Here is a 13926-nt window from a genome sequence, read left to right on the forward strand (position 1 = left end):
AGAAGTGGATGTGTTCCCACTGATTTCAGAATTACACCTTTGACCCAGCATAAGTTGTGTTTTATTTTCCAAGACAATGCATTGGTCAGTCCTGGAATCACTGGGATGTGAATGGAGGGTGAAATAGCTCATCATGTCATTAAGTCTTTATCAAAATTCCCCCAACCATTAGATGGGGCTTTAATAATGAAAGAGCTACTTATGGCTCATGCAAACGATTATGACAGCACAAAATGCTTTTTAGTGATTTCGTTAGAATTAGGCAATAGTGACAGGCACAAACAGCCACTTCGGGGACATGCCAGCTGCTTCCAGTGAAGCTGCTGACATGAAAACAGGGAAAGGCACTAAAACAGGCACAATCCAAGTCATAATCTGCCTATTAATAATTTCCTTTTTGTGTCTGCAGCCTTTAAGGATTGTCCTGAATAAGGGTATTCATAAAGACAGAGAGTTAAGTCAAGCCATCACACAGGGGCAGAGCAAACTGCTATCACGAGGATGAATAAGGCTGGAGACCAAAGACGAGACTGATTAAAGGGTGGCGGAACTGAGTCCCAGCTGAGAAGCGTTCCTCTGTGTGGGTGGCAGCCCATGCTGCACATGGTCTCTGAGGCCCAGCCCAGTTCTTGGCACAGGCCAGCAAAGGGCAGCTGTGTATCAGCGGTGGAAGCTGCCCCATGGAATTCCAACCGTCATTTGCATCTTTGCTACCCGCTAACTCCCTTCCCAGTTGCACACTAATTAAAGACTGTTTGGTTCCTCCACAGCAAAGATGCCTTTGACCTGCCGCAAAGTTCTCCTTTGAATTCAAAGTCTGCCCTGCATTTGTAACATAAAAAAAAACCCATTAGCTGCTCTGCCTCTGATTTCACTGACCTGTTTGTTTTTCTGCTGACATCTTTCTGGTGCTTTGATGAAGGGGCTTCGCTCCCACACTCCTTCCCTGTGGCTTGGGAAGTGCTGAGATGAGTGAGGTGGTTATTTACACATCTCTTTGGATCGTCAGGTAAAAGGGGTGACACACTTCTTTCAGCAACATGTTGAAACATGTGCCTGAGTGTTGCTTCTTAACTTTCCTTCTTGTTAGCACACACCTGAATCTGTACAATCTTAGCTCATCCAAAAGGACACCCCTTGTAGTGCTTTCCAAGTGTATATTTTCCAGAATTCTGTTTAAACAACTTGGTAGGCTGTCAGTTTTTAAACGGACTTGTGTATAGAAATTTGTGCTAAAACCTTTTGTGTAAGAAACTATATTTTCTAGGCCAGGTGTGGTGGCTTACACCTGTAATCCCAGCACTTTGGAAGGCCGAGGCAGGCGGATCACCAGAGGTTGGGAGTTTGAGACCAGCCTGGCCAACATGGCGAAACCCCTCACTACTAAAAATACAAAAATCAGCTGGGCGTGGTGGCAGGTGCCAGTAATTCCAGCTACTTGGGATACTGAGGCAGGATAATCACTTGAACCTGGGAGGTTGGAGGCTGCAGTAAGCCGAGATTACACCACTGCACTCCAGCCTGGGTGACAGAGTGAGATTTCATCTCAATGAAAAAATAAAAAAAAAAAAGAAAGAAATTATGCTTTATGTTAGAGGTATATGGATTTTTCTTAACTCATGGGAGATTAATAATCAAAATTTTGATTCTAGTTCATAAAACTAAGTCTCAGACAATGTCGTGTATTTCCTTACTGATTTTTGAGGCAGATTTTACATACAATGAAATGAAGATCTTATGTGTACATTTTGATTTTTTTTCCCTTTTCCTTTAAAATTTTATTTAAAAAACCTTCGGTGCAATATTAAAAAGCAATACAGCCAGCTCAAGTGACAATCAACAGAAAGAAAAGAGGGAGGAGAGGAAAGGCCTGAGGAACCCCAACCTAGCTAGTCCCCTAGGGGTTGGAGGCCAGCAGCAGACTGAGAAGGGGGGCATCGGTAGTAGGGGAGGGAGGAAAGACCACCCACCAAAATAAACAGACAGATCCAAACATTTATACAGGAAACATCTGGTTGAACGGAAGAGAATCTTGGGGAGATGAGAAGCCCCTCACATTTCATTTTTTTTTTTTCTAAAATGTCCTGCGCTGGGTGGGGAGGGTCAGCCACCTGGGGTTTAAGGAGCAATTCCCTCCCCACACCAACGTGCTGAGGGGCAGATGTGTGTGTGAGAGAGACACAAGGGGCAGAGATGAGGACAAGAGGGTGCCCTCTCCCTGGAATCTGTTATGAGGGCTGAGGGTGTCCCCGTCCAGAGAGTTTTGCTCTTTTTGCCCAGGCTGGAGAGCAATGGTGCGATCTCGGCTCACTGCAACCTCCGCCTCCCAGGTTCAAGCAATTCTCCTGCCTCTGCTTCCCAAGTAGCTGGGATTACAGGTATCTGCCACCACACCAGGCTAATTTTTGTATTTTTAGTGGAGACGGGGTTTCGCCATGTTGGCCATGCTGGTCTTAAACTCCTGACCTCAGGTGATCCACCCACCTCAGCCTCCCAAAATGCTGAGATTATAGGTGTCAGCCACCATGCCCAGCCTATTTTGATGAGTTTTGATCAAGGCATACCCCTGGGTAACTGCCACCCCTACCTAGATATAGATCATTCCCATCACCCAGCTCTCCAGTCAATACCTAGCCCCACAGGCAACCATGATTCTGACTTCTATCCCCATAGATGAATTTTTCCTCTTCTTGAATCAGTCATGCTTTATGTACTCTTTTCTGCAACTTTCTCCTGCATTTGAGCAGCATATTTTTGAGATTCATCCATGTCTCTGTACTGTGGCTCATTCTTTTTATTGCAGATTAGTATTCTATTACACGAATATACCATAATTTTATCTATTCTTGCATGTAACTTTTGTTTATCCATTCTTCTGCTGGAGATTTGGGTTGTTTCTAGTTTTTGGCAATTATGAATAATGCTGTTAAAAACAATGGTATTTTAAAAATCTAATAAGTGAATAGCAATGGCCAAGTTTTCAAATGTCTTTTCCTTGCAAGCCAGTTTGATCATGGAAATAAAACCACCATCCAATAGGTTTGGATAAGTGTTCCATCAAATGTACTGCTGAGGCCCCCAAATGAGAGGGTTGCCTAGTGACAGATTTTGTTTTAGTGGGCTTATAGGCATAGCTCATAGCATTCTTTTAGGGGGAGTTGTCAGCCAAACCTAAATCATCACACACATCAGAATAATCAGAACTCAAGTTTCCCAAAATGAGGTTCAAGTAACACCAGTGGTGGTAGACAAGATAAATTTTGGTGGTACGCAGGCATTTTTTTTTTTTTTTTTTTTTTTTTGAGATAGGGTCTCCCTCTGTCACCCAGGCTGAAGTGCAGTGGTGCAATCATAGCTCACTGAAGCCTTGACTTCTTGTGCTCAAGTGATTTTCCTGCCTCAGCTTCCTGAGTAGCTGGGATTACAAGTGCACGCCACCATGCCCAGCTAATTAAAAAAAAATTGACATTTTTTATGTTTAATAGTGTTCATTTTTATGGTTACTAAAAAAGTATATGAGAAAACCATCACTTGCCCACAATTTATAGCAAGTGATGGTTTTCTACTTTAGAGTAGCAATAGAGTCCTTTGGCAAATTTAAAGCAATGATGAAAAACACTTCGTAGAAAGAAGTTCAGTTGAAACTCAAATTATTAAATATGAAAACCACTGGCATTGTGGTTAAGATAGAGTGTAACGCTAATGGCCCCTTAATGGCTATATGATCTTCAGCAAGTTACTCTTCCAAGTTTGCTTCAGGATATGTGAAATGGGGTATCAGTACAGATGTCACACGTGCTGTGAGGGCTGGATGATAATGTGTATGGTACTCTCAGTACATAGTGAGCAGTCAATAAAGTGAACTGTTGGGATTTCAGTGCAAGAAGCAGCATCAGGTGGACAACCAAACACTGGCCAGGGATTAATGATTGGAACAGTTACGGGACTGTGTGGTCATCACTTCTGATACTCATGGACTTCAAAGGACATAACCTTAAACAAGTGTACACAGGCAAAAGACATACTCTGGCAAAAAGAAAAACTTCACATCGACTTTCCAAGTTTAAGATCTCAGTGATAACACTCCAAATCTAACCCTCACTTCTAGGCAGACTCCGCACCCTAAACCCCAGCTGCTAAATTTTCAGGTCGTGCAACAGCAAGGGATGGAGGGAGAATGGGGAGTACCAAGTGGCTCTCAGCTGACTGCATGCTGCAATCACTCAAGGAGCTTTTCAAGAATATTGATGCCTGGACTCCACCTCTGTGGTTTTGATTGGTCAGGGTGGGGTCCGGGTGACTCTTAATGTGCAATCAGGGTAAGGAAACCCTTGTTTAGCTCACTGACATTGGCTCAGTTCAGCCCTGACCCTCTGGGACAGGGTGGAAGTGGGCTGAATTCTATATGCTACTTAGTGATGTAAAGACAGCAATAAAAAGTCAACTTTGTTTTAGCAAAGCTTGTTTATTCCCACACCTTGAAGGAATAGTAGGCTTGGTTTTTCCCTCAATGATGCACTTTTGTATCATTCAGGCTGTGTCTGCGATTTCTTTTCTCTGGTCTCAAGGGAGGAGTCTTAAATGGCATTAGATCTTCTGCCCAGTCCCCGTGCACAGGCCTCTTTCTGGCTGTGTTAGGTCTGATTGGAGACCTAGGTGAGTTATTTTCAATCCAAATTTGGATCCGTTTTTGAAATGCTGCCTGTTATAGCATTACTCCAAACTAATGCGGTCACTAAAAGAAAGTTATTGTCAATCGGCTTGGGCTGGCTCTGATTCCCTTGTTTTCCTGATTCCCCAACTGACAGCCTTCGGCCTCAACCCAGATTTGAAGATACCAGGTTCAGAGAAGTCAGTGATTGGAAAGTGAAGTGGTTACATCCCACAAGTCCTGATGCCAGTTCCTCAGGAACATCTGGTGACCTCTGTTGTCTAACAAGGGCTGTCTCCTGAGCTCCGCCAGGTGTGAGGCAGCCAGCGCTCAGTAGCTGGGCAGTCAACTCCGCAGCTGGCTCGGTGTTCTTCAGAAGGTGCCCAGAAAGACTCCCAGCTTGTAGACCTTAGGAACCTTCATGCTCGCACTGGTATTTCCATTTCACTTTGGATGCTAATCTTGGGCTGCTGTCCATTCGGCAACAAAACATAGCTTTCTCTTGGGTTTCTTTCCATATACTCACAAATGTAAGCAAAAATGTTTTCATCTGTGATTTGTATCACACTTGCAGGGTATACTGAGCTAAGACAACACTTCTGGGTTTGACTTGCCATGGGGGTTAGTTCCTAGTTTTCCTAGTACAGCTATAGGTAAATTAATTCCTAGTTTTCCACGATGGCACTTAACCAGTGTGGCATTTCCATATTTACACAAAGATCCAGGAGCTAGGGCTGAAGGGTGGAAACTGCAAGACCTGAGAAGGCCTCAGATTTTGGGCCTGGTGTCCCTCATTGTCTCCACAGATGGAGAAAAGCTCCCAAGTAATCCTGTGTGGTGCTATGGGGACCTCTGCCTACCCTATCTGTGGGGCTTCTTTCCCCTGCCCCATTCCTAATCCAGGAATTACTGTCTCATGGAATTACTCAACAAGATCATAATTTAGAATTTATTTTATTATATTGGTGCCAACGAAATAAATGCCCAACCACTATTATTATGAAGTTACTGAGGTCTTAAAAACGATGCCTAAAAAAGTATCAATTTAGTTATGGCCAGGCTGCCAGATATAACTTGTCTTAGGTGAAGAGCGATGATATGTACACATGGGTCTGAGAAAAATATGATAAAACTGTAAAGTGTACTAGATTTAAAATAGATTCCAAGAAATAAAAATACCTAGATAGTCAGAGGAAGAAAGTTTATAGCTTAATTCTTTGGTGTGGTCCATCTTACAAAGTATATATAAAACTAGGAAAAGTCCAAAATAGTTGGATATGTTTAGGCTGTTTCCAACATGCAGTTAGATTTGTGTTTATTAAATCTGCTTTTCCATATACATACAGAAAACTTAAAAAGAATAGAGAACACATTTCCAAGGATGAAATTTCCACATTTATTTTTCTTTTATGTGCATAGAAAATGGCAGTGAAGTGTCCTATGAACGAGGCGAGGAATGAGCATGGCGCTGTGGTACCAGCCTGGACGTTGTGCTTCCAAAGTACACTACGCGTGGTGGGGACAAAGGGTGTCGCGGTTTGTTTTTAATTGCTCACAGTTCCTTGGGCTTCCCATTTGTTTTTGAAGTTGTCAGTTTCTTCAAATCTCTTCTCAAGTGACACACTGCATTACAAATGATGGCACTTAACCAATGTGGCATTTCCATATTTACACCAACAAAGAAATTTACAAGACATAATAGCATACAATCTTGACATTTAGTAATAGCAATAAAACATGGGCATCCATTTTATTTTTTCTGTACAAACTATCAGAACATAACTTTATTCACATTAAAAAAATCTTTAATTTGATTTGACCTACACATCCCCCATTTCATTTCACCCATTTCTCAAACCTCTCATCACGTCACCCACACCTTCACCAGACTACAGAATCTATAAGTAATTAGATCTAACAACTAAATACAGCTTAGAAAGTCCTCTCCCAAACATTTCCTCACTTCCCTGATAATTCCTCAAAAAAGAAAAAAAAAAAAACGCACTTCACTCATTCCTTCCACTTCACTTTCACATTTCAATCATCAAATCAGCAAGATGACTTTTCACCTCAATCCAAACAAGGTTAGAAAGAAAGAGTTCCACTGTCGGGCATCTTGGTGCTACACCCATGAGTCCGGGGACCCTGGGTACTGTTCTGCTCTATAAGAAGGTCGTTTAGTGGAATAAAAGTCTACATAATTTGTGGTCGATTTCAGTCCGTACTGTGTTGAGTAATCAGTAGAAGCTGGAAAGTGAACTCGGTCATCAAAATAAGGGTCTTCATAGCTATGAGGAGACTGCAAATACAATCTGTATGCATCAAAGTTCTTTCTGTTGGAGTCATCTTGACTATAATACAGCTGTTGATGCTGTTGACAAAATGAAAAGGCAAATAAATAAAAGCAATTTTTTAAAAAGACGTGTCAGGAAAATGAATGTGGGCTTCCTGCTTCATATTTTTAGAGCAATATTCAATATTTGCAGCTTAAGGTTAAAAGCTGCTTCTGGCACACACTGTGTGTTTGTTTACTATTGGACTCTAAGGATTTTAAGCTGCACTCTCTGGCAGGCTGCTGAGTTTCCTGTCCTAAGACCTCTAGAGAAGTAGGTGCCTCAGGAGATCCTGAGATCTCCGGGCACTTGGCCCCAGTGGCCTCCCCTCCTTACTGGAGGCCCTGCTGTGTGCTCAGCTGTGGAGGGACCCATTACCTGGGCATGCCGAATGAGACGATGGTCTTGACATTTGCTTTGACACAGGGGAATTACTAGCACATCACTAATTTAGTCGAAGATTGGGTTTCTGGGCCTTGGATAATTGCATAATTACTGAACCATCTTTTAAAACATTTACTTCGAATATGAAGATGGAGTCCATCGCTCCACTTTAAAAGATGTATGTGGCTAGGTGAACGACAGTCACACTTTGGAAATTCTGCTGTAAGTCTAATATTAAAGGAATAAGCAATCTCAAGGCAGAAGAATAGTAAAATTAGGAGAGACATGTGAGCAAATACGGTTCTAGAGGAAAAGGCTTCCCCAAGCTAGGGCTAAGTCCATCTGTAAGTGGGCAAGGCCAGGCACAGGTAGGCACCCACAAAGGGCACATTGCTCTCCATTTCCTTTTGTTCGGTCTTAGCTTTGACCTCATGTTAATTTCTTCAAATTGTGATGGTTATTATGTCTACCTTCTTGATCATGCCCAAATCCCCCTACTTAGTAAGATGTAACAAATTTACCACACAGGAATCAATGTTATGTCCTGGAACTCAATGCATTCTAACATTATAAGGATTTCAGAGCTAAATTCTCTTTTCAAGCCAGAGTTATGTTTCTGGTCTATTTTTCCTGACTAAAAAACTATAGCATAAATTATGAATAACTTGGAAAATTCTTTTTCTTCCATCTACAGAGAAAAGATGATGATAAGGAGAGGTCTTAGAACACATTCTTATCTGAAGGACAGGATATAGTCTTGTTTTAGGAAACTCCAGCTGCTCTGTGTTATTGAAAGGGAAGAGGAGCGACCAGATGGTCCAGGTTCACCATGGCACCAGGAAGGACCTGAGACTGACTGCAGGCCCTTCATGAAAGCAAAGCCTGGATGTGTTATAACCTCCAGTCCCACTCTCCCACAGTGAGGTCCATTCCGGCAGGGGCTGAGTCCACTTTGACCACTGACACAAACAGACCTGGCCATGGATTCAGTGTTTTTAAATTGTGGAGCCTGGACAGAGAGGGGTGAGATGGAGAATGAGGTATACACAAAAGAGAACAATGTGATGAGGGCATAAAGTGTGCTTACCAACCTTCCCTCACCCAGAGGCTGGAAGAGATTTTAGAGCTTAACAGAAAAAGAGTGGGAAAAGGACACTGCTGGGCAAAGGACATGAACTAAAGACTTCTTGGCTGTCCCCATCAGTGGCATGGTGGTCTCAGCAGTAGCGATGTGGATACTTAAGAACGTGAGGCTACCGTGGAAGTGCTTTGCTTAAACCACGGATGAGTTTCCAAGGAGTGAAGATCCCCAGGGAAAGCATCTAGGACCCTGCCATGTTGGCCCAGCTCCAGGAAGTCAACCGACGTGGACCCCTTACTGTGTTAACTGCTAATCGGCCTTCTGTAAAAATGATATTGCAAATTCACCTGTAGCCGTCTATTTTGTTCTCTTGCTGGTGAGGAATAGGAACTGATGTAAATTGGTGAAGGTTTGCTGGAGCCTGTAAGAAAATATTTTATGAAATTAAAACTAGTGCTTATTACTCTGGTCCATTAGGCTGAGCGGTCTCCCCTGCACTAGGGCTAGTGCTGTCCCCGACAGGGCCTGCCTTCCCCAGTGCCAGTGCAGGCTGGGAGAGGTAGCAGCTCAGGGTCTGGATCTGGCCTGGCTGCTGCTTAACTCAGGGCTGGGGGCAGCTAATAGCAAAACCATGGCAAAAACAGGCCACATGTGTTTCCCCAAAAAGCAATGCCAGTGCAGAGCCCATGCGCAAAGGTTCCTGCTCAAGCTCTGCTCATACGTGGGAAGGTTTCTCCGGCTGGCTTTGGACAGCAGCACAGGATCCTGAGCTGCGGAACATCCTTTTTCCAGGGCTCTGAGCTACAGCAGTGGGTCAGAGAGAAGCAAAACACAATATTCGAACAAGCCCCATGCCTTCCAAACAACTGGGATTCAAAATCTCAGGTCAAGGAAGGAGCAGCAGTTGGACAACAACGGAGGCACAGTCTTGTGCCTGCTATATTTAAGTATGTTTTAATACAAAAGGAACTTGGTAATAATGGGATAATTGTCTTCAAAAGTCCATAGTAGACTCCTGATGATGTTACCCTTCCATTATTGTTAAGGCTAGCAAAGATTTTTATTTTTTTAATGAGGAAAATGAAACGTACTTGAGGCAAATTAGTTTATTGAAGCAAGCGAAGAAGATACAGAAGGGCATGCATGCTAAAGAGGCGATCTGTAAGATAAAGCAGGCTGCTGCAAGTCGGAAGCAACCATGCACTTCAGCTGGTATGTGCATTTCCTTTTGCACAGAGCTTGGTGCTGAAATGTAGCATCTGCAATTTTCTGAGCTATTAATTGCCATAGTAACAACAGTCGATTAGTAAATAGTCCTGTGAAATCACAATTTCAAAGACAACAGTACAACGGAGACTGCTCCCCCAGCAGGAGCTAAGCTGCCACTAGCTTTTATTTATTTTTAATAGACAGGTTTGAGAAAAGAGTACTTTTTGTGGGGTAGCTTACACTGACTTATTTGGAACATCTAAAGTAGTTATAATCTGCTGGACAGTTGAGAATGGGAAGAGTATGAAATCTTAGTAACCCTTTGGGCTGGTATCCTTTAAATAAATTGTATGCACAGCTTTCTGAATAGGATATAAAAATATTAACACTATGTAACATTATTTTTGTTATTCTTAAAAAATAATCACTTCGAGAAGAATCACATTATACCTTTTGCTATTTATTCAAACTCTTCTCCATGAAAATGTAAATGAAACTGATCTCCATTCTCTGGTTTGAAGTTAAGAGATGAGCCTGTCTAGAAGACGTAGCCCCTGCAAAGCGACACCGGGCTGAGGGTTCTGATGCATGTGGAAAACACAGAGACTGCTCAAGGCAGGAGGGGACGGAGCAAAGGGACTGTGCCAGTGAGCAGCCAGAAATGATTTATTTGGATACAGCCCTCTTTTTATTTGTGGCCACCGTACAGCTACATACATACATACATACATACATACATACAAGTACATGCTTGTTTCACTTTAAACAAGCAGAAAAGGCAACAATCCCCAAAGTAGGAAAGGGAATGACTGGAACATGGTTTGCTGCTGGGGGACCGTCTCAATACAAGCACAGGCTACTTCCCAGGCCACTGGCTGAGTGCCTGCAAATGCGGCTTTTCAAGAGACTGTATCACACACCCAACTGGCGTCTTACCAGGGTACAGGCCTTTATGTGTGGCATCCCCTTGGCTATTGTAATACTGCATAGGTGGCTGGGTCCTATCGTATTCAGAGCGAGGGTCTCTGATTCCTAACAGTGCTGGTGAGGAAGAGGTGCTGCCGACTGAAGGGAGAGGCAAAGGAGGAGAGAAAGAGGGGAAGAAAGAGAAATCAGCATCAGTATCTGTGGAAAATCCTCTCCAGAAACACAAAGGTCAGTAACTAGAAATGACACACAGCTGGTGCTGAAAATATCTCAGAGGTGCTGGGAGTTGAAGAGCAGCTAGACTCAAGTACTGCAAGTGTGACCTGCACGCAGGCCTGCCACTGCACAATGCAGCAAAGTCAGCATCGAGGCTCACTCTCAAGCTGGAGGGCAAGCCGCCCGGCTAAAGAGGCACAGTGTAGAGATCATGCAGGTTTCCCCACCAGTGTGTCTCAACGTCTTAATTAGGCCTTTGAAACTGAGTGAGTGATCATAACTTACTAGCCATGGAAGAGTTATACCTGTTATTTTATAATCTCAGTTCAATTGCTTGCAAAATACCTACCTATTATCCTTTAAGTATAGCTCTTCAGTCAACAGAAGTTTTATGGCATGTTTTGATTTCTAATTATTTTAAAAATATCTACATCTCTAAATGTGTTTGAATAAGAGCACCTAGTCTATAAAATTTATAATTCTTTTTATGGTTATCAAAGAAACAATTTAAACCCAGTAAGCCTGGCTCATCAGGAAATGCACATGGTGCTAAGTCCTGACCTCAGAAAGGCCCAGAGGATTTTTTTACCCCAGCTTCAGTCAACATCTAATAATACCATATCTATCCTTAGGACTCTTTTTGGACACTCTGGCACAGAAGGAAAAGAGAAACATTTCACATACGTTTTTTTCTTTTTCTTATTAAAAAAGAATCATCTTGCTTCCCTTAAAGTTAATTTCAAATAATAGCAGCCACTTATTCACTTGATACACTCGAAAGCAACAGCACCCCAAACCTTGACACCAGTGGTTTTGTACAAATTGACACTTTCAGAGGAAGACTGATAATGAAATACTTTTCCTAAAAAGTCACCTCGCTGACATAGGATTGCTCAGTGTTAAACATGTAAGCATGTATGGACAATGTATACGTGCTGCTCACCTTGCTTACTTTCCAGAAGGTAGTAGGACAGAAAGCATACCCGCCTGCCTCCAATGACATCAGCCAGGCATCAGACATGCCCAGAAGCAGATCCCACACTAGTGTGAAGGGATGCATGATCAGCCCTTGGAATAACTGGAGAACAGAAGTGGAATATTCCCTACCACTGATGAGAATCCCAACAGGCACCTAGGAATTTGAGTGGGGCTAGTCAACACTGTCCAGCATGTATATTTAAGGGGTCCTGAAAACAAGGTCACTATTCAGTAACTATGTGCTAATGAGACCAGGGGTGTGCAATCTTTTGGCTTCCTTGGGCCACACTGAAGAGTAATAATTATCTTGGGCCGCACATAAAATACACTAACGTTAACAATAACTGAGGAACTAAAAAAAAAAAAAAATCACAAAAAAATCTCATAATGTTTTAAGAAAATTTACAAATTTGTGTTGGGCCGCATTCAAAGCCATCCCGGGACGCATACAACCCCTGGGCTGCAGACTGGACAAGCTCGCACTGATCTAAAATTATCCTTCGCTTGTCTATGTGCGTTTCGTTATGCAGCCACACCTCTTTATTTCCCTGGCACCTCTGTTCCCAAGACCCTAAAAGGTTCTGAACATTTTTCTAAAAGAAAGCAGTTTCAGGCTATGCGGGGGAGCTTAGCAAGGATGTTAAAAACCAGACATGTAGGTTTATTTCAAGAAAGCAACCCATAATTTAAAAACTAAGATAAATACCATATACAACAAGCACAGATAATTAAAAAAAATTCTAGTTCAAGTGGGGACATCCAATTATGTGGCAAGAACCACCGGCCATGTATATTAGTCTTTTTGGCCACATTTGTCCACACGAGAAATAAGACTGCCAGCAGTAACACTGCTGAATAAAATAGGTAATATTTTAAAGTCAGAATGGGTGATTTAAAGCGAAATAAAAATAAGATACTTATTACTTTTCCTTTCTCATTTTGGAAAGAATTAGATTTACAGGACTGATTGGCTTGGCAGTAATAATCTGCCCTTACATGTAAAAAAATTTAGTCTGAATCTCAAAACATTCTTTCACGAAGTTAAACATTACAAAGAAGTAGGTAGTATGGTTGCCAGGATTCCCAACTTAAAAATCAAAAGGAATTCCCACAGACCCACCCGTAAGGCCTACTTCCATTAGCAGCAGATGCTGGGGGTCTGCAGAGGAAGAAGGTTTAACTGGAAAGCAGACAGCTCTTCAAGGTTGCGGATCTGAAGACCTTAAAGGTCCTCTGTTAAAGGACCCTGCTTCTAAAAGGTTTCACTAAGAAAACTTAAAAAAATTCACTTTGGAGGAGATTCCAACCTTACGGCCAGCTAGCATACGTAAAAAGTTACGGCAGCCACTTTCAGGCATAACCCAGTGTGTCTCGAAGTGTGGCCCTCTACTCTTGGGCACCCTGCTCCCCTGTCCAGTCTGTCAACTGCAGATTTCAGGGCCCCTTCTCACACTTAGTGAGGCAGACTTGAGGGCAGGGCCTGGGGTGCTCTTGCTGATGTAAACTGGTATAAACTTTTAAAAAGGAAGGAAGAAAGTGGGCTTGTGGTTTATAATGGTGTGTGATTCCTACAGAAGGTTCTCTGCTGCATGGGTAGCGTTGGAGATGACAGGCTTAACCAGCTTATGTTTGATCTTCTCTGGCCGGGAAACAATGTTCTGTCACACAAAGGCTCTCGCAAAGGAGTGGCATTTCCCACTGACCTGACTGAATGATGGGTGACATCTGTTGGTTGGTGGTAGACAAGGAGGGATGTGATTTGAATCGGTCTCGCTCCAAAGTCGACACAGGTGTAATAAAATGGTTCTGATTCCACCCATCCTGCAGAGTTAAGAGAAAAAGAAACCTCTCAAAATGAATAATGACATTTCATTACAATAAATGATCATGAGTGTGTGCTTTGATGAATGCTAATTATGCCAGAGCTATTCTTGTAGGTTACCTTTTTATAAATGCTCCGGAGGTCCCGATATTGCCATAATGTATTCAAGACCTGGGCTGCTGCCTTCACCACTTTCAGAGATGATCTAGGGAGAGAGCAAGGATGTTAATGAATGTGGGTGGCACAGCCTCAGCCCCACTCGGTGGGGTGCAGGATGAAAATCAGTGGCCAAGAGGCCATCATTCTCAGGGTCATAGGGACGGAG

The 13926-nt window shown here is 42.7% G+C and overlaps 1 protein-coding gene across 10 annotated transcripts in view; it reads right to left on the bottom strand.

Annotated features, from left to right (window-relative positions):
* Positions 1 to 6023: 6023 nt before the first annotated feature.
* Positions 6024 to 13926, bottom strand: part of PKP4 (plakophilin 4) — a 228895-nt gene continuing 220992 nt past the window's right edge. For 7 of the 10 annotated variants that reach the window (XM_030916537.1, XM_030916543.1, XM_030916536.1 and 4 more), the window contains 5 exons: positions 13722 to 13806; positions 13483 to 13600; positions 10595 to 10723; positions 8797 to 8870; positions 6024 to 7022 (listed from right to left, as the gene is read on the bottom strand). In XM_030916537.1, coding sequence (XP_030772397.1) covers positions 6774 to 7022; positions 8797 to 8870; positions 10595 to 10723; positions 13483 to 13600; positions 13722 to 13806 — 655 coding nt within the window. In that variant the 3' untranslated portion in view covers positions 6024 to 6773. The remainder of the gene's footprint in view (positions 7023 to 8796; positions 8871 to 10594; positions 10724 to 13482; positions 13601 to 13721; positions 13807 to 13926) is intronic. The other 3 variants (XM_030916540.1, XM_030916539.1, XM_030916542.1) reach the window with 2 other exon arrangements.

Source organism: Rhinopithecus roxellana, chromosome 14 (assembly GCF_007565055.1).
Source record: "Rhinopithecus roxellana isolate Shanxi Qingling chromosome 14, ASM756505v1, whole genome shotgun sequence".
NCBI classification, from domain to species: domain Eukaryota; kingdom Metazoa; phylum Chordata; class Mammalia; order Primates; family Cercopithecidae; genus Rhinopithecus; species Rhinopithecus roxellana.